Source organism: Galeopterus variegatus, unplaced genomic scaffold (assembly GCF_000696425.1).
Source record: "Galeopterus variegatus unplaced genomic scaffold, G_variegatus-3.0.2 Scaffold3774, whole genome shotgun sequence".
Classification (NCBI taxonomy): domain Eukaryota; kingdom Metazoa; phylum Chordata; class Mammalia; order Dermoptera; family Cynocephalidae; genus Galeopterus; species Galeopterus variegatus.
In genome coordinates, this window is record NW_007729885.1 from 132,406 (window position 1) to 153,917 (window position 21,512).

At 37.8% G+C, this 21,512-nt stretch overlaps 1 protein-coding gene and 1 non-coding gene across 3 annotated transcripts; one reads left to right on the forward strand and one right to left on the reverse strand.

Moving 5' to 3' along the window:
* Positions 1-1,199: 1,199 nt before the first annotated feature.
* RAB11A (RAB11A, member RAS oncogene family) lies at positions 1,200-20,711 on the reverse strand. 2 transcript variants are annotated; one of them, XM_008585953.1, is made up of 5 exons: positions 20,541-20,708; positions 13,619-13,814; positions 13,147-13,340; positions 11,621-11,701; positions 1,200-2,948 (listed from the first exon to the last, which is right to left on the reverse strand). In XM_008585953.1, exons 1-5 carry the CDS (start codon positions 20,578-20,580, stop codon positions 2,809-2,811), a joined length of 651 nt encoding a protein of 216 aa, XP_008584175.1. In that variant the 5' UTR covers positions 20,581-20,708; the 3' UTR covers positions 1,200-2,808. The 2 variants fall into 2 exon arrangements, with proteins under 2 accessions (XP_008584175.1, XP_008584176.1); XM_008585954.1 differs by lacking the exon at positions 11,621-11,701 and having other exon boundaries at positions 20,541-20,711.
* Positions 20,712-21,040: 329 nt separating this feature from the next.
* Positions 21,041-21,112, forward strand: TRNAQ-CUG. Its single transcript has one exon. It is a non-coding gene; the product is annotated as a tRNA-Gln (tRNA).
* The last annotated feature ends 400 nt before the right edge of the window (positions 21,113-21,512 follow it).

Sequence of the window (21,512 nt, forward strand, 5' to 3'; positions counted from 1 at the left end):
TTCGTTCCATAAAACAGTATTAAGTGTTCCAATGAGCTGAGCAAAAGAGATTGACCTTATAGATAGAAAAAGGGCTCAAGAAAGCAGAAACAAAGAACAAAAGTGGATTGGTCATTCAAAAGTTCTCTTCCTTGTAAGGTGAGGACAGGGAGACAGACCAATAGAAAAATAACTGATTATTTAACCTAGATTACTTCAGGCTACACTTTCTGTGTAAGGATTAAAGCAGAGGGAACTTCATTATTATGCCTATTGAAGATTTAAACTGGCCTGTTTGGCAAATTGGCTGCTATCTCTTCCTGATTTCTCAACTTTCTCCTGATTTTTCAGGTCACAGAAAACAACTTAGTTTGGGTTTGGAGAGTAACTCCATTTTGATTTTTAATCTGGTCTGTTGGGGCCTAGTGTGGAAACTTAGTCCGAAACAATGGCCTCCTATAATTTTTATTTAACATCTTACATAGTGACAACTACTATTTGAGAGAAATCATAGATAGCACTTGAGAACAATGATATACAAGCATAAATCAAGGCACGATGGCTAATGGACATTTCTGGAGAATATAACAAGTTAAAAAAAAAAACAACTAAAGTTAAAATAAATGAAAATCATGGTCAAGCAGCAAAATACCTGTAAACTGCCTTGAGCCCTGGATTGTCATAATATTTAAAAACTTAATGTTTCTTACTTGAGACAATTTGTCTCTGGAGATACTACTCAAAATGAAGATAACTGTTGAAATGCAATCAGTCATTTTCTAATACCTAATGTTTCTAGGGATTCTGCCAAGAACCAAACATGCCCAAGGCAACATTTAAGTCTACACTTGGTAAAAATTCCAAGTTATTTCATTCATTTTCAATTCTACCTAGTTTCTCTTTTTTCTTAAATAATTTTGTAAAAAATTTACTACCAATTTTGAGTAAAAAAGGGATGGAATGGAGCCTTTACTTGGGTCTGGTGACACTGTTAGGTATGAAAGCACAAAGACTACTTCCCTAATGTTTTTGGTAATACTTTTTCCAAGAAAAGCCTAATTGAACTGCAGGTCTAAAATCAAAGCTGAATTCACACACTGAAGCCCCCAATTCAATGTTTACTCAGTAATGCAAGAACTATGCTCTTACAGATCAGAATCAAGTATTCCATGGCTATAATCCAAAGCACTCAAAGGAAAAATGTAATCTGACAACATAAGGAATAGTCCCCCTATAACTGTTTATTAGAACGTGAATATATTCCAAATCAATAACTGGAAAAAAAAAATCAAGTTACAGAGCATGCATAAAATACAAAGTAGCAATTTACAAACAGATAATAGTATCTTCATAACCAATACAGTAAAATAATAAAATGACTACAGAAAACCAAAATGACTGACTACAGCAATGCCTTCCGTGCACCTCACACATCATGAGCACCGCAAAAGACAGAAGATTAACTATGAAACATAGTAATCTATGCAAGCCCACACATATACGTTTTTCGAGGCGATATCTCGCCATCCTGAATAGTATCACTGCAGTTTATACAACTTTCAGAAAACTGCAAAGTAAGTGCTTAATATTATCCACATGGAAGTAAAACTAAATATTAGTGTGCACATTTCTGAATGAGAAACGCTGCTCCATTGATTTCAGTAATGTAGTGGAAGAAAACTATTTCAGGTCTCTACAATGCCTAAATGCATTCTATTTAAACTCAAGATACTATTTCACTTTACGTACTAAAAGAATACATGCCTTTAAGTGGTACCACTTGAGCAGAAATTAGCCTCACACTGTATTCTTTAGATATACTGAAACCAAAGATTAGTTAACTAGACTATATTCCTTAATATACTGCAAAACTCAAATATCAGCATTGTTAAAATAATTGTCCATGCCTGCTGGTGGATATGGTAATAAAACTGGCTGCATTTCACTTGCTGAAAGATCTTAAGACAAAATTAACACTTCAAAATTTGATACTACCACCATTAAACCAGTTATTGCCTGAGCAATAAAATGCCACATAATCTACTGCTGGGAAATTAGATCAGTTAAATGACTTGGGCTGCCTGACCATTGCAACAGAGGCACCTCAGATTTAATTCCACCAGTCTCTCCTCAGCCTCCAGGCAGCACTGTTATAACTTACGGCTCCATAACCATACCACTACCAAAACCATAACAATCTTTTGTGTTTTTTAAGATAATTCTTGTCCAAAAAAAGTGCCCTCCTCTCTAATCAACTTCAATGCTTACAAAAATTAAAAAACAAAATTTACTAAACTACATAAACCTATTAAGGCATTTTAGAAATTGATTTCCAGAATAATGGAAAATTTTCAAGCTCTCAAAATCCTGCTGTGTTTATAGGGCAATTCTTAGATTTGTGGAAACATACACTGCACTGAGAGAAGAGTGTATTACTTATAAGCTTCTCTGTGGCAAAATGATAGCTCATTTCTAAGGTCTTCTTAGTCTGATTTGATCAAGACCAGTAAGACTGAGCTTCAAGTGATCAAGTTCCATTATATCGTACAGTGAACGATACGCTTCCGTGATGAAACGTAAACAATTATTGAGGAATCCAAACATTCAGTTTATTAAACTAAGGCTAGTGAAGCCATAGCATGAAAAAAAGCTGCAGTCATTCGGGACAAGTAGATAATTTTATAAAGCTAAAATCAAAAGACTTAAGACATGGAAAAATTCATAAGTATAAGGAAGTAATAAAACACAAAAGTGACCACAAGAATTACAAATATATTTAAATCTCAGACCTGGGAAATGGACTATACACAGCCTTCTAGGGGAGAAGTCTTAGATGTTTTGACAGCACTGCACCTTTGGCTTGTTTTCAGTGGTTGGTGGAACATGAATAGGAACCACATTGTTGCTTGGAGACATGTCATTTTCGCGTCTGTCTGACATTTGCTTCTGAGAAACAATGCGGTATATCTCTAAATAAAAAAAGAAACAATATTTAGTGTGTATAAACACACCAATAGTTGGTATAAAAGATACACAGAGGTAGAAGACATATGTGCAGGAAAGACCCCAAATAAAATGAACAGAGAATACAAAAGTTTTATTTTCAAACAGTCATTTGATTACTCAACCCATTATTTTAACAATTTTCCCTAGGATAAAAACAGAAACAAAGGTTTTTCCATTTCAGAGGGCAAGTTTCACTAAGCAATTAAATAAATCTTGGTTTAAAGAGCATTACATGGTTTATAGGTTTAGATCTGAATTAAACCATAAGAATGTTTTCAGTCTACCATTATCAAAAAAAAGCCTACATACATTGACACTGTATCACAAAATAAATAAACCTGCACTATAAGACACATCAGGTGTCCTTCTAGGCTGTGTAGGAAACAGCACAACTTCATAAACATGCTAAAATCCCAAAAGACTCTTGGAAGGGAAAGAGGAAAAGATAATGTGTTTATCAGTGACTGGAACTAAAGTTAAATTGTAATTAAATAATTATTCAAAACAGGCAACTTACAATTTTATATGCACGCTCTATTTTCCTTTCATGACAGTTATCAAAACTAATTAGTGTCTGTCTCTTCCACTAAATGTTAAACTCTATAAGGACCAAAACCGTGTCTGCCTTGTCCACTGCTTTATCTCCAACGTATAAGATATAGATATTTGGTAAGTAACTAACTACATCAACAAATGTCATTAAATTCCTCCACAGTATTTGTATTTAACACATTTTATTTGGTATAAAACACATTTTACATTTCACTGTCTAAAAGTAGTTCCCTCTGGGCTGGCCCGTGGCTCACTAGGGAGAGTGCGGTGCTGATAACACCAAGGCCACGGGTTCAGATCCCATATGGGGATGGCCGGTTCGCTCACTGGCTGAGCACAGTGCTGACAACACCTAGTCAAGGGTTAAGATCCCCTTACCGGTCATCTTTAAAAAAATAAAAAATAAAAAAATAAAAGTAGTTCCCTCTGACTGATTATAAACTCCTTAATAACAGAGAACATGTCTCATTTATCTTTGCCCTCAGTGCTCCCTCCAAAAAAGAAATCCTTCAAAAAGCAAGGAAATTCTAACAATGGGACAAATTGACATAATAAGCCTCCTAATATATACTAGGAAGGACACAATGTATTCCAATGAAGGACACCTATGTATTCTTGCCAAAAATGTTTAAAATGAATTTAATCATAAGGAAGTAATGAGATAAATCCAGATTAAGATGGGGATAAATATTCTAAATCTTTGCTGTCCAATGTAGCAACCACCTATTTAAATTAAATAAATAAAATTTAAAATCCGATTCCTCATCCACTAGCCATATATCAAGTGCTCAATAGCAACCTATGACTAGTGGCCACTCTGATACCACAGACACAAAACAATTCCATCAATGCAACGTGTGATCCTTGACTGGATCCTGGATTTAAAAATTAAAACACAAATCTATAAAGGACATTATTAGTACACTTGGAGAAATATGAATATGGACTGCACATTAGGTAACACTGTATAAATGTTAAATTTCTTGTATATAATATATGATATTGTAATTATATAGGAAAATGCCTTGTTCTTAGGAAGTAAAATGCTCAAGTATGTAGTGGCAAAGTGCCACAATGCCTACTATCTACATTCCAAAGACTGAAAAAGGGGGGTAAAACGTACATACACACGTGGAGAGATAAACCAAATGTGGCAAAATGTTAACTGACGATTCCAGATAAAAGGTATATGCGTGTTCACTGTATTATTTCTGTAATATTCAAAAATTTTTTAAACATAAAGTATGGAGTGAAAAAGTAGAAGCATACATTCACAATGATCTGACAACATAACCAAATGCTGTGTATTAACATTATTTGGATCCTAATTTGAACTGTAAAAAAACAATTTGAGACAGGAAATTTTAATATTGTTTGGATAAGAGATGATAATAAGGGCTTACTGCCAATTTTTAAGTGTTATGAGATTCAGTCTTAATCATTTAGATATACATCCTGAAATGTTTACAAATGAAATAATGTAATATCTGGGATTTGCTTCAAAACAATGGTGGAGGTGGAGGAAAAATTAATCATGAGCTCACGGGTATTGATGGCTGGCTACACTGGAGTTCATGATATTATCCTCATTTTGGTATGTTGGAAACTTTCCATTAAAAAATTAAATAAAAAGAAATGTATTAACTAAATTACTACATTTTCTCCAAATTAAGAACTAATTTCTGTAAAATTGAACAGCAAGCTGTAGTCAACTGAATATGTAAACTAATAAAAAACACTGACAGAAAGTGTACCTTTTCTTTCACTTTTTTGGGGGGAGGGGGTGGCTAAAATTTATGTCTGAGAAGGTTGACAGTGGTTCAAATGTGAAGAAGCATCAATGAGAAAAACTACAACAGTCAGGCTACTGACTAAAGTTGAAAAAAAAAAAAGGATATAGAGTCTTCATTTAGATTCTTTTTTTTTTTTTTTTTCCTTTTTGTCTTTTTTCGTGTCCGGCAAGGGACCGCAACCCTCAGTGTCGCGCCCATACTGGACCGGGACCGGCAACGGGATCGCAACCCTCGGCGCTGCGCCCACCCCTCGCTCAGCCAGTGAGCAGGAACCGGTCTGTATGTGGGATCCGAACCCTCGGCGGGAGCGCCACCGCGCTCCCAAGCGGCACACTGTAGCAGTGTGCCACCGGGCCGGCCCTTCATTTAGATTCTTTTCATTGAAAAGGGATGGGATAGGAGTGAGTCAAAGGTAAAGAAAAGGACTTACTCTTCAACACTTCAATCAGGCTAGTGGCTAAGGAATAAAGATAACATCAACTTCATTCTTTGTTTTCTCTCTAAACCCAAACTGGGTAGCTCTTCTTTTTCAAGTGCAAATGATTAAATATGTAACCTTCTTATAAATTACAACTTCCTTACAAATTGAAGTTTAAGTTAGGGGAACCAAAACGAAAGTACATAAAAAGCAAGTAAGGGCCGGCCCGTGGTGCTGACAACACCAAGACAAGGGTTAAGATCCCCTTACCGGTCACCTTTAAAAAAAAAAAAAAAAAAAAAATCAAGTACACACAATACTGGAAGAGATGCAAAGGCAGACTTCACAGAGAATTAAATAATTAAAGAAATCTCATTACAAAACAAAAAATTTGAGCAGTGTTGTATAACTGCTAGTATTGCCTTCTGTTTTTTAGAAATGGAAAACTGCTGTTTTGACTCCTCACCAAAAAGATGCCTGCTAATAACGCCACAAGGTGATAAAGAGAAAGGAAAGTGTTGGTCAGAAAAATTAGAAGAAAATTTTTCTTTCAAGTATAACTAGCTTTAAGAGGCGCCACAAGAAATTTACTTAAGTCTCTCGTGGCTGAATGTGTCATTTAAAAAAAAAAACTTTGATAAAATAGGAAGCAGATACCTTCTAGCTGGTATCTGATTAGAGAAGGTTATTACAGTGGGAGGAGGAGAATGGGACTAGTAACTTGCTAAACCAGATATAAACAGTTTCCTCTTTCAAGGGCATGTTCTCCTTTAGAACCAAATGAGTGTGACACACCAATTCCTTTTCAAAACATCCAAAGAATAGGTAAGGTTAGAAAGAAAAGGAATCCTGCTTTATCATTCTTATATCAGGATCTCTTGAAGGAGATCTAAATATAAATAGGAGGGTACTTCAAAAAGCTAATGGAAAAATAGAATTAAAATATACCCTTGTGTAAAATATTAACATGAGATAACTTTAAACACAACAAGGTAAAGTTAAATAAAAAGGACATTATGCCTATTTCTACTCTAATGGAAGTCTGATCAAGTTGCAAAGTAATTCTAAGTTAGTTAAATCAACTATTCCAAATTAGGGAACAAGAAGAGTTAAAATTCTTCAGTCCCTCTAAGATATGTGAAAACGGCAGAGACCTCACTACAGTCTAGTTCGAAGTTTTTCTGGTTTTTTTTTTTTTTTTTTTTTTTTTTTTTTTGACTGGTAAGGGGATCGCAACCCTCAGCTTAGTGTCATCCGCACCACACTGCACCACGCTGCACCACCCTCTGCAGTGAGCACACCGGCCATCCCTATATAGGATCCAAACCCGCGGCTTCAGCACTAACAGGACCGCACTCACCCGAGTGAGCTATGGGGCTAGCCCCCTAGTTAGAAGTTTTTAACTTTTTAGATCTCTTCAAACACACTGCTCACCATGTAAGTCTCTTGAAGGTCAAAAAATACATTGACCTGTATTTAAAAGGTTGCTGTGTGCCAAGAACAAACCTGCTACTACCATGCCTAATTAAAAGATTCTCACCACTCTAATAAAATCAATAACTGAAAACTTAGTCCCACTTTAAGAATCAATACACTAAATGAACTAAAACTCTTTCAACCACAGAATTAAGAATTTAGGGGCCGGCCTGTGGCTCACTCGGTAGAGTGCGGTGCTGATAACACCAAGGCCACGGGTTCGGATCCCATATAGGGATGGCCGGTTCGCTCACTGGCTGAGCGTGGTGCTGACAACACCAAGTCGAGGGTTAAGATCCCCTTACTGGTCATCTTTAAAAAAAAAAAAAGAATTAAGAATTTAATTCTTCACACTGAGATAACTTGGACTTATTACATGGGGAAATCTGGCAGATATCACCTTCACCAAGTGATGAAAGTTAACATCACCAGTAGTGAGTAAGACAAACCAATTATCATAAACCTTCTGATCCAATGCACTGAGACACTTCTGTGGTGTTCCTGCCGAAAGTGTATAACCTGAATGTAATCATGAGGAAACATCAGACAAACCCAAACTGAGGGACACTACAAAATAACTGACCTCTACCCTTCAAAAATGTCAATGTCAATAGACAAAAAGACTGAGGAACTGTTCTAGATTAGAGAAGACTAAAGAGATATATGACAGCTGAATGAAACACTGTGATCTGATCTCAGATTTTCTTTTGCTAATAAGGGCATACTACAATAGTTGGCAAAATCAGAATAAGGTCGGTAGCTAAACACTGATGTAGCACTATTATCTAACTCTGATTTTGATAACTGTACTATGGTTATGAAGAAGAATGTCATTGTTTTTAGGAAACACACATGGAAAAGTACTTAGGGATAAGGGGCGTTATGTCTGACTATGTGGTACAGAGTTAGAGAGAGGAAGAAAAAAAGATAAAGGAGATGTGTAAAATATTACTATTTGAGGAATATGGGTGAAGGATATTTACAAATTCTTTGTACTATTATTGCAACCCTTTTTAAAGTGTGAAATTGTCAAAATAGAAAGTTAAAAGAAAAATAAAGAGGGTATGGAAAGTATGGAATAAAAAGATCTCTTAGTGAACTTGAAGAAAACAAGGGTGCACTGAAATGCAGAAGATGAGCAACCTACCACGCTCAGTCATGTACTAGCCAACTACCTCTAAAAAACACCATCAGCAGAATAATCTCATAGAGTCACTGTCACATTAATGGATGTCAAGAATGTCAGTCTATTCTAAAACAAACACAATTAACTCTGAAGTAATAATGTGGATAAATTTTCCAATACATAATTTTGCATCTTAAAAATTAAAAAGATATCTTTTCTTGCAGCAACAGCAAGATATAATGTAAATGCTCCATTAATACTGTTAACATTTAAGGCAGAACTGAGCCTAATAAGGTTACTGTTCTCTTTCTTGTTTCTTTATGCATCAATACTCCCATTGGTATATAGGAGGAAGAGAAGTTAGAACAAACATCCTAAAACTTGCAAAACAGCACATATATCTGCAGCCATATGCAGTGATCTCTGATCCCACAGATCAACACTCAGATTTATGCAGGAAGCTGAGGAAATAATAAGGAAAAGTGGTAGAAAGTGAAACTTAAGTCTTCTTTGCTTTCAAGTAACATTAAGCTATAACAAAAGCTCAATTTGGAGTAACTTTTAAGAAAAATAGCCAGATATTCTTCATCTGTAAAGACAAAACAGCTGAAGTTTAAGCATATATCTCTTTTTATGACAAGTTCATGTCTGAGTATATCAGTTGAATGTTACAAACTGATATATACAATAGTTAACTACAGAAGAAAGACAGCCTCGTCTTTACTTAATACCAGGAAAAATGGGCTAGAAATTGAGATCAGAATGAATGGGCTATAATTATAGCAAAGGAGATTTGATGAGACATAAAAAATATCGCAACAATCAAAACTGACTGAAAAGTGTTTTCAGGTGAGGTTTTCAGACTCACAAACCTTTAAGGTGATTTAACTCACACGTTTCAAGACAATATGAATCTGACGACCCAGGAGGTTCACTGATTTTAGTTACACAGCAAGTGGGAGCAAAGTGGTAAAAAGTAAAACACTAGGACTTCTGGGTCTCAATCTAGTACTCTACAAATTGACTCAACAGAATCCATTCAGCGGTTATAAAGTAAAAAAATTGGACTTGTAGAAGTACTGCATTAGTTAATCAAATCTTGCTTGCTTGAACCAATCTGCAGTGAGACTGGATACAGAGAAGATTCTAAAGGAAAGCTATTGTGTTCCAAAGACTGTCTATCCCACCCCACAGCACTAGCTAGTTCTTTCTAGTTGCTATTCTAAATCTTGCTTGCTTGAAACAATCTACAGCGAAACTTGAAACAGAGAAGATTCTAAAGGAAAGCTACTGTGTTCCAAAGACTGGTTATCTGACCCCACAGCACTGGCTAGCTCTTTTTAGCTGCAGTTCTGATAACAGAAAACAATTGTAACAGGTACGTAAATCACCAACATTTATTTTATTTTTAATGAGTTTTTTCACGCCTTAACTGCTATTTAACTACTAATTTATCAAACATTCACTATGTACTAGGAATAGCTAAGTATTTTGTAGGTACTAACTCGTACTCATTGTTGGAGTCTAGAGCAAATAACTCAGTGACAGACCATTCTTTTCTGTGGATTACAGAGATTAAAAAACCTTTAAGTCGGGCCGAGCCCGTGGCGCACTCAGGAGAGTGCGGCGCTGGGAGTGCAGCAGCGCTCCCGCCGCGGGTTCAGATCCTATATGGGGGTGACCGGTGCGCTCACAGCGCTCACTGGCTGAGCATGGGGCGGCCGGTCTCAAAAAAGACAAAAAAAAACCCCTTTAAGTCACAACATAACAGTCAAACCATGTCACAATATTTGATTAATACCAGCCCTCTCTCAAAAAGGAAATAACAGAACTCCCCAAAACATATTTGGTTTTTTTGTTATTGTTGTTTTTTTTTTTTTTTAAAGATGACCGGTAAGGGGATCTTAACCCTTGACTTGGTGTTGTCAGCACCACGCTCAGCCAGTGAGCAAACCGGCCATCCCTATATGAGATCTGAACCCGGGGCCTTGGTGTTATCAGCACTGCACTCTCCCGAGTAAGCCACGGGCCTGACCCCCCAAAACATATTTGAATTTTACAGATGAAGTAAGGCCTAAAATGGGTAAGTGATTTGCCTAAGGTTATAGAGCTAATAATAACTAGAGCAGCCAGGACTAGAACCCAAGTCAAGCTTCCAAATCCATGCTCAAACTCCTAGGCTTTATTCACTACATTTTTACAGTAAAATAAGACAACATTTTTAAATTAAAATTTGTTCACCTCTAATACAAGTGCTGCATACAAACAATAAATTAAAACTTCTTACATTATAATTGGAAACTCATTTATGTAACCATTTCTCCACATACACTTTAGAATGTGCCATAAGACTGTATGCACTGTATATTAAGATTATACTCTAAATCATGAGTTCTTAAAAGTAATATATAGTTTAAAAGCACTTATATACAACCTGGGCCTGGCCAGTTAGCTCCCTCAGTAGAGCATGGTGCTGATAACACCAAGGTCAAGGATTTGATCTCCTTACCAAGCAGCCATACAAAAAAATATCTATGGAAGTACTTTTAGAGGATTAAGATTAAATTTACTAATAATCTGGTCATTTTAATAAAGTCAGATAACTATGAGTCAACACAAATAAAATGTCTTCTTATTCTGGAGGTTGACCTGGTCATCCACATTCTAAAACAACACAAACTTTGTCCCTTTCCCACTACTTATAACTTTTCTACATGCAATCACTGGCTGATTTTATCTATAAGTGACACCTTTCTTCTTCTATAACATCATAATAGAATTTTACTTTTTGTTTTTTCACTTAAATTTTTAAAAATATATTTTCCCTAGCTTTTTCTTTTCTTTACTGAATTTCAAAAGGGCACTTATATCTTTTTTTTAATTGATTATGCTTATTCACGGGGCACAAAGCTGACCATCACCACAAAAGGGCATTTATATCATTCCATAGCTGGGATCTATATATTTACCTTATGAAAATACATTAAACACAACTTTGTTTGTCACCATGAAGGATGGAATACATAGACTGAAGTAATGGAAGAGAACAAGTTATTTTCCAAGTATTTTTCCTACTATAAACCAGATGAATGAGATGATAGAAACTCAATGAGCAAGGATTGTAACTAATTTTGTACTCTAAATAGCTCTTGCTATAGTAGCTCTCAAATGATAGTCATCCTCGTATGGTGTGATATATTGTTTAGTTTCCTGATTTGTTTAAATTAACTTCTAATTCCCATTGCATTAATCTGAAAATGCAAGTATTACCTGTTAGAATTGTCTGAAAAGCAGCTTCTACATTTGTAGAATCTAGAGCAGACGTCTCAATGAATGACAAACCATTCTTTTCTGCGGAGAGACACAAAAACTTCAGTCTTGTCAAGTTCTAAAACAAGGTGTATGATCCACTCAGGCCCCCAAAAGGGAAAATAACAACTTTTTACAACCTAAGATCTTCCCAACTTCTGGGGCAGTAAAGTCACCATTCAATTTATACTTTAGTAGATTAAAAATAAAAGTGAGAGGGGCTGGCGAGTTAGCTCAGTTGGTTAGAGTGTGGTACTGATAACACCAAGGTTCAGAGTTCGATCATTGTACCAGCCAGCCGCCCACCCACCCGCAGAAAAAAGAGTGAGAAATTTTCATTAACTTTTTTTTTTTTTTTCTCCTTTTTGTCTTTTTTCGTGTCCGGCAACGGATCGCAACCCTCAGTGTCATGCCCGCCCCGGACTGGGACGGGCAACGGGACCGCAACCCTCGGTGTTGCTCCCACACCTCGCTCAGCCAGTGAGCGGGAACCGGTCCGTATGTGGGATCCGAACCCTCCGCGGGAGCGCCACCGTGCTCCCAAGCAGCGCACTGTAGCAGTGCGCCACTGGGCCGGCCCTTTCATTAACTTTTTAATTGAATTAACTTCATCTATTTATTTTTCTTTTTTTTTTTTGGCAGCTGGCCTGTACAGGGATCCTAAGAATCCTCGATCTTTGTGTTACCAGCACCACGGTCTAACCAAGTAAGCTAACTCATTAACTTCTTAATTAAAGTAAGTACTTGCTACATGTAAATACTACCACTAACAATGAATGATACCACTCAAAATGTAAACTTACCAAATACCCAGCTATTTCCATCCCTTACTGTCTTCCCCATCAACCACATAGCTTTGTTATTCACTTAGAATTCTGCAACTGTATTATTTGAAATAAAGCTTCTTCTTGCCTAGGAAACTACAGAACTGTTATAGAAAACTATTCACAGCATAATTACTAATGCAAGGTCATGACTCTTTCACTAGCCAAGAATGCACAATGCTGTCTACTGTCCCTACCAGAACAAGGTAAGAGATAGACAGACTCTCTATGAAGCCAAAAAAGTTATAGCTCCTAAGCAGCTGCATCCGTTGGTCCCTGACACACCATGGGCCACTACTTTTCAGACCCACATATAGCAGCCCTGGTAAACAAAGAGACAGAATGGAAAAAGAGACTCGAAGCACAGAATAAACTGGTAAGATTTCACCTACCTTTTCAAGGGAGAGAAAAGAGGACAATGTTTAGATTCAGTTTTTGGCAGCAAAAACTCAAAATGCTAGTGTTCTAATGACTCAAAGTTAAGCAAAAAGCCATACGATCATCACAAACTTTCAAAACAACAATCCCTGCTGAGCATTCATGTTTATCTTTCTGAAACTATTATATAACCTATTACCCTCATTGGAAAGGTATCAAAACTGCAAGACATTACAGCAAGAAATAACAGAATCACTGTAATATCGTGGAATTCATATCACTAACCTGCAAAAGCCCTTGCTTCATCTGTAGGAACTGCCCTGAGATGACGTAAATCACTCTTATTACCCACAAGCATGATAACAATGTTACTATCAGCATGATCTCTTAGTTCTTTCAGCCATCGCTCTACATTTTCGTATGTGAGATGTTTAGCAATGTCATAAACCAATAAGGCACCAACAGCTCCACGATAATATCTGAAAACAGAAACATACATTTAACTATCAGAAAACAACCACAGAAAAGTTAAATAAACAAAAAAGGAAAAAGAAAACAACCACAAGACAGAAACAAACACCAGGAAGAATTTAAAATATGGACTATATATTTTAAAAAACACACATAAATAATTTAATTTCTAAGAATTCTTAAAACTGGAATTCTTTAAAAAAAAAGGTCCTTTTCTAGTATCAAAAGTCAGCCAATTCACTTGTTGGCAACCTATTTCATAGAACTTAAAAACTGTAAGACTTACGCTGACGTGATAGCTCGGTATCGCTCTTGCCCCGCTGTGTCCCATATCTGTGCCTTTATTGTTTTCCCATCAACCTGGATGCTTCTGGTTGCAAATTCTACTCCAATGGTGCTTTTGCTTTCCAGATTAAACTCATTTCGAGTAAATCGAGATAGGAGATTACTTTTCCCAACACCAGAATCTCCAATAAGGACAACTGAAAAGGCCAAGAATTTAATATCAGATGAATGAGGCAAACATATTCAGAATACCAACATGCTTTCGACAGAATGAAGTTTGGCTTCAGAATAAATAAAGCAAAAAAGATTGGGGATCTGGATTTTTTAAAAAGGATGGAGAGCAGGGAGTTGAATAGCCCATGTTCTTACCTATTACCAATCAACAAAACCAATTTATTCTTTTAGCATGTTTCTACCTGCATAATGATTTCCACACATTGTCTGCTTAGCACAGATATAATACCCTGTCTTAAACATGCAATTTTAATCACAGGTGCACTAGGCATTGATAACAGGCATTAATTACCATAAATGGTATACCAACCTTCCTAACCTTAGAAGGTAACAACTTGAAAGATAAATCCTAAACTAAATGAACAATTTGTGACATTAAAATGTATCAGACATGAAAACAACAAAGGATGTTAATGGGTGGGGAGGGAGAGAATGAATATGATCTAGTTTCTTCAAAGACTGGGTGTGACCTCAGGACTTACACCTAGGGAAAATGAAATACATTTAACATGACGCATCAGGTTTATAAACTTCACCACTTAGATCACAGAAACTACAATGACTTTTAATACTTGCATTTATAAGACTGGCTCAACTCTAGAAACCATCCTCCCACTGCTACCCCCCCAAACTCCACCCTACTAAGGATAAACAGGGGCCCCAGGAAGCTAACTAATCATTCTAACTTACTATAAGTCAAAATGAAAGCAAGGATGGCACACACTTTCACTAACAACTTCACAAATTTTTTTAAACAGGTTTTGATTACATGAATTTACTTCCTGTGATTTCTATAAGATCCATCTCATTTACTAATTAAATACATGGAGATTCTTTTTCACCCAAGGTGATATTACACTTGAGAATTCCAAAAACAATGGGGAAATAGGCAGTAAGACAAGTTGCTTTAAAGCATTTTCCATCTGAATTTAAAAATCAAAATGAGGGGGCCGGCCCATGGCTCACTTGGAGAGTGTGGTGCTGACAGCACCAAGTCAGGGGTTAAGATCCCCTTACCGGTCATCTTTAAAAAAAATAAAATAAAAATGAGTTCACAGGTTTACAGAATAAGAGCGAGACAACATTTTTTCATTTGTAAAAATTTTTATCAGCATTCAGGAAACATTATTTATCCCTACTATTGACTACTAGTACTTTTTATTACCTATCACACTAATTAATTTAGATACAAAGTCTAGAAAATCAACCATTCAAGAATAAAGCCAAGGAATAAGACCGTGCCTAGTAACTAAACAGACTGGGATTTGGTGTTCAGGCAGAGAGGGAGGTAAAAACTGTGAGAGCTCACTGCACTCCAATCAGAAGGCAAAGAGAGTCCATTATGCATTCCTTCTTTGCCATAGCAGCAGATATATGCTGGCCTCTGGACAGTCCTGGGGAGAGTACATTATCATATGCATATCTTTCTGGCTTTCTCTGTCAGCTGATTCAGCAAGAAATCACCCAGGCAGCAGTGATTCCATGGAGCACAAAGAATAGTTGTTTCTAACCACATAGTCAATTAGAGGGTGTCAAAGGTGCTATGGCAAACGCAGGTATTATATTAAACGCTTTTATTTGGATACCAAGGAAGAAGATGGCAAGGCCATGAAAGCAATGTACAAAAAGAATGCACTTTCAATTTTACAGGATGGTTAGTTGATATGTTAGTTTCCAAGGTTCACCATTCTGGATGAGAAGTCAAATCCCAGTTTCAGTAATAGAATCTACCTATTAATAGAATACATTTACTTTTGCTTCTTAGTACAAGAGGGTGGATGATCTGCTGAGGAAATCTCCTTTGAATCACTTCTGGCCCGACACTAGCACTGAGGTATAAAAGCCTAACTTGAGGTAGAAACAGGGAAGAAGGAAAAAACCAAAAGGTTAGAATGTTTCTTCACAGGTACTTCCATATCTATCAGTAATTCAGGAGCCAGTCACATAGTTTAAAGCCAAAGACTGCATGTAAGCATGACATCTAGAATGATGTCTCTGGAAAATTTTTTTTTAAAAAAACACATCTCAAAGAACACTCTTACGGTCGGCCTGTGGCTCACTTGGGAGAGTGTGGTGCTGATAACACCAAGGCTACAGGTTTGGATCCCTACATAGGGATGGCCGGTTGGCTCACTTGGGAGAGCATGGTACTGAGAACACAAAGTCAAGGGTTAAGATCCCCTTACCAGTCATCTTTAAAAAAAAAAAAAACCACTCTCCACCTTCCATAAAAATTCCAACACTTTCAAGTTTTGGTTTCTTCCCTTTTGACCTCCACTTTTCACCAATGATTATGTTCATTATCACATCAACCTCAAATATTTATGCCACCATAAAGATATAGTAAGGAAATTTTTTTCTTGATGTAACCAAGTAATTTTAACATAAAAAATAGCACTTTTATCTGAAAATAACTCAAAACTCATGAATGCTTTATATAGTATAAAATAGTTATCTCAACTAGACATAGACAAGGTTGCCAGAATTAAGATTAGCAACTTGATAAAGGATTATATCTTAAACGACAACAGAAGATACTGGTTCTACAGAATAGTACTGCCAAACAGATACTGAGAAATGACACGGTAAGTAAAGCTGATTCAATTTAGTTAACAAATTAGAAACCAAAACAAGTAGAATTACATTTAGGCTCACTTTTAAAAATATTTAATTAAATAAATAAATAAATAAACTAGAATGGAATAAATTACCTAAGCAACATAAGAGAATTTATTAGCTATGATTTAAAAACAAACAGGGCTGGTCCCTTAGCTCAGTTGGTTAGAGCTCCATGTTATAACACCAAGGTCAAGGGTTCAGATCCCCGTTCCAGCCAATTGCCAAATAAATAAAAACAAAACTTTATGTACCTTTCTTCATGGACTCAAATTTAAATAATTTTAAATAATTTCTAATAAAAATAGTTTCTCTCACTAAGATGACAATTGTTTTTTTAACGTGAGAAACTATATGATCACATCAAGAAAGGAATCTGCAGTGCCTTTCTATCTATGGTTTTCATAACCAGTATCTTGGGTTAAAAGTACTTCCATTTAAGTATTTTATAACTATAGCCATCCACACATATAGTATATATATATACTAAATAATATAAACATAAGTTAAATAACAGCATCTATACATTCGACATCTATAGCATTCCTAAAATAACCTAATAACATGTCAGCCCTAAGTATTATCACATGAAGAAATAACTGATAATTTTCTTGGTTTTTATAAACTTGGAAATGTTTCTACTCTCTTAACTATATTCACAGTCTAACCTCATTAAAAGTCTTTAAAATAAAATGCATTCAATAAGGCTATAGTTTAGATAACTTTTTCCAGGTTCAGCAGAATCTGAGTTGCTCAACCAAAAGTTGTGAAAGAGAAACTACCAAGATGCAAGACAGGGAAGTTCCTATGATCTACTGACAATCAGCTGATGGTTATTTACTAATGACTTTCAGTGAGATTGAAAAGAAAATGCCATAAGCAACAGACTATGTAATCCAGATATTTTCAGAAAATGTGACTTCTGAAAGTGGATTGGTGTCTACCACATATTTGTAAACAGGAACTATGATTGATGCTTACTTAATTTATCTCCCACAGGGCCTTAACCACATTGTGTGTATGTAAATACTTGTAGAATTAAATTAAAAATGAAAAATCAAGTTTCAAAAAATTAAACTAATTCTCCTCCACCAAAAGTCTCACTGTTGAGCTTAACTAAAGATTAATGTTGAAGAACAAATACATAATTTAGAACAACTGTCTTGCTCTCCCCATATTACATTCCTATTTATACCACTCCATCCCATATTAACCAAAATATCCCTTCATTTTCAACTGGTTAGAGTTACAAGCAGCTACAATTCCCTAAACTATAAAGTTTGCTAGGTAAGCCTTCTTTGAAGCAGACTGTTGCAGTTTATCTCAGCAAATAAATCTCTGTAGAATGAAACCATTTTAATATAAAATTATTCTTACTTTGCTTTAAAATACTATAATTGTATAAATAAGAAATTGGCCAATCAGTATTGAAGTATAAAAAAAAATGTGACTCATAGCCTGTGAGAGCTTGAAAAAAGTGAAAATCCTTCTCAGCAGAATTTTTTAAACATCCTTTCAGCAAAATGTACATACAACAAAATGAAATCATAACCCATGGAAACATAAAATACTTCAGAAGTTCCTAGTTTTGTTTCTTTACTAATATTTAAATGCTCTTGTGTTTATAAAGATTTAAAGTTAAAAAAAACTGATAAGAACCACAATAACTTCACATTATTACCATTTATTGAGTTCTCACAGAAGCTAAAATTTTCCAAGCGGTTTCATTTAATTCTTTCAACAGTCCTGATAAGCAGGTATTATTTCGTTTTTAAAATGAGGGAACTTGGGCCAGCCCATGGCTCACTCGGGAGAGTGTGGTGCTGATAACAAGGCCACGGGTTTGGATCCCGTATAGGGATGGCCGGTTAGCTCACTGGGTGAGCGTGGTGCTGACAATACCAAGTCAAAGGTTAAGATCCCCTTACCGGTCATCTTTTTAAAATAAATAAATAAATAAATAAAAATAAAATGAGGGAACTTGAGCTCAAAAAATTTAACTTTCCCAAGGTCACAAAGTAAATATAAGACCTGAGTCAGGATTTGAACCCAGACCTATGGTGATTCCATAGCCCTGTGCTCTCAATCATTGTTAGAAGGATGGTGTATTGCCAAAATTAAATTAAAGTTCCTTAAACCAATCCAGGATAATTAATATTCTTATTTTTTTAAATGGCTTTCTATAATCAACATTCAAGCTACAAACCAAACAAGAGAAATACCCTCATAATCTATCTTGTTCTAATTAATTACTTCTAAGCTGCCCACTGCCACTGTAAGATATTTTTTAAAAAAACAACAAACCTCCAAAGTCTCACTTGAGTCAAGTAATACCACATCATCTCAGATGCCTTTAGCAAACGGTACGCGAAAACTAACCCAAGTCTTTTGTATTTGTAAAATGACTTTCCAGTATGGGGGTAGATTTTGAAGGTATTCACCCTATATAACAGAATATTCTGGCTCAGAGAAGTAAGTGATAAGGGTATATAATCAGGTAATATACCAAGATTTGCAATGTACTGATAAAAGCAATGTTTCCTGCTTCGTTTAGTCAATCATTCTTAGTATCCAATGGCAAAGTCGGAAACAGTCACTATGCTTAACACTCTTTTTAAACTCCACCCTCCACTATAAAGCTTTAATAGCAATGGCTTCTTCCTCCCTGGTAATGATCTTTGTTCAGCACACTACTGATAGCTACCCTAATTCAGCAGCAGAGAAGGAACAGAGTGCGAGAGCATCCACATAACAAAAAAAGCATTTACTGTACTCTACACTCACTGAAAACTGTACCCTTTATCTTTGTTGATTAAAAAATACCAACTACTTGGATTCTTTCCGGACTTATCCAATAAGCAATTCTTTCTATCCACTCCCCACCCTCCAATATGCTTTGTCCAAGGATACTACGTTTCCCTATTTCATAATAAATATTTAATTTGACCAAAAGAACACACAAATTCCCCCCACCCCCACCTTTTGGGAAAGGTATGTGGCCAACTAGGCTCTTCCCTTCCTGTCGGATCCTCCCAGTGTTGCAGCAGGAAGCAACCAGTCCATAGTGATAAAGCAAGCTACTATTTGTGCAGCGCACAACCTTTCCTGCTCAGGAACTGGGCCTTCAGGTCTGGCAAGGATAACAGCCACCACCCATCCGCAACCCCTTCTAGCGAGCCGAGTTAAGAGTTATCCAGGCTTGGTGGCCACTGGGCAGGGAAGACAGGAGAAAAAAGTCTACATGGGAAGTCATATCTGCCTGCCGGGTCACTGCGACAAGTGCGAGGGTGGGTGATGAACAATCCCTCTTGTCCGTGCTCCCACGACCGGGTCGCACCGGAGACAGGGAGCTCTAAACACAATTTGGAGAAGGAATGCAGAGAGTGGTCAATCCGGAGAGAAGGGGGAGGAGCGACACTCCGAGAAGGTTATCGACCATGAGAACCGCGGGGCGGGTGGGGGTGGGGCCCCCGGCCCGCTCAGATTTTACGACGGCCGGACCCCGGGACGGGGGAAGCTGGCTAGGAGGGGCCGCCGTCGGAGGGGAGAGGCTATGAGGAGACGCGAGAAGAGTCTTGTTCGGGGGAGAGGGAAGCAGATTAAGAAAAAGACCTGAGGTGGGAGTCTGGGCCGAAGGAAGGCCGAGAGAAGCGAAGGGCCTATCAGAGGGGCTCAGAGAGGGGATGTGAGCCAGGAAGGGTGTATATTGAGAGGGAGGGGGCGCTAAGCCCGCAAAGACAGATGGTGGGAGGGGCGGCGGGGTCAAAGAACCCGGGCAAAGGAATTAGACGATTTGGGAGAAGGCAGTCCGCTGTGAGGAGGACATACAACGATGGGCTCTAAAGCTAGCGAAGGCCTATGGGGAGGTCGCTAAGACAGCGGCGTGTAGCAGGGAGCCCCTGCCCGAGGGGAAGAGAAGAGGCCGAGCTGGGAGACGGCAGGACGAACCTCACAGAAAGGAAGGGCTGAGGCAGGCCCATTTCAGTGCAGTGGTGGCCCGCACACGGGTCCCCCGGGAGTGTCCCGGGCCCCCCGAACGGGAACTCAGTGGAGGGCGACAGCCATGGCCTCACCTTTGAAGAGGTAGTCGTACTCGTCGTCGCGAGTGCCCATTGCGAGGTCGAAGAGCCAAGGGGCAGGAGCAGCAGTGGTATCGGTGGGACCAGGGGGCGTCGCTGCAGGGGCAACCGGGCGCCTAGCTTCAGCTGCGGGACCGGGTGAAGAGCCCCTCCCTACTGCTGCGCCACTTCCGGCAGCCCCAGCCCCTAAGGGGAAGTACTTCCGGGGAGGGGGCGCCCCACCCCTGGTTCGGAAAGGGCGGTGTGTACCGGCGAAGGGTAGCATCGCATTAGTCTTCAAGTTCTCACCCCTGTCAAGGATGTTCAGCGGAGAAACTGAGTCCTGGATTCTCCGTTGACCACAGTCTTAATGGCCTCTCCTTCATTTTTCCCTCTCCCATGCCGGGAAGCCGGACGTTGGGAGCACGTGAGACCCGCCTTATAAATGGTGGGTTTGTGGATGGGGGCGGGGTCTGTAAGGATCAGCAAGCCAAAGGCGGCTGCATATGCGTGGCGGTTCCATGGTGTAATGGTTAGCACTCTGGACTCTGAATCCAGCGATCCGAGTTCAAATCTCGGTGGAACCTGTACCATTTGCTTTTTATCACCCACATTTTAAATTCATTTATTTATTCACTAAGTAATTGAACAACCGTCATGTATCTAACTTCGAACTGAGTAGGGTGCAAATTTTGTAAAATATCATCTTTACCTATGAAGACCTCACACATTTCCCCCTTCATTCAGTTCGGTACTATCTGCCACCTGGGGGTATCGTATTAGCCTCTTCACTTTCCTTTTTTTTTTCGCTTGGACCCTCTGCCTCAAACTTAAGTTCAGAAGCTTCAATAAAACTTGGTTCCTTTTGCTGGAGTGTTCTATCCCAGCTTCATTCAAGATTTTTCTCCAGAAATCTCTCAAACTACCTCCAGATGTCATTTAGAGAACTTCGCCCACCCTCGTCATTAAGATTCATCAAGAACTTCT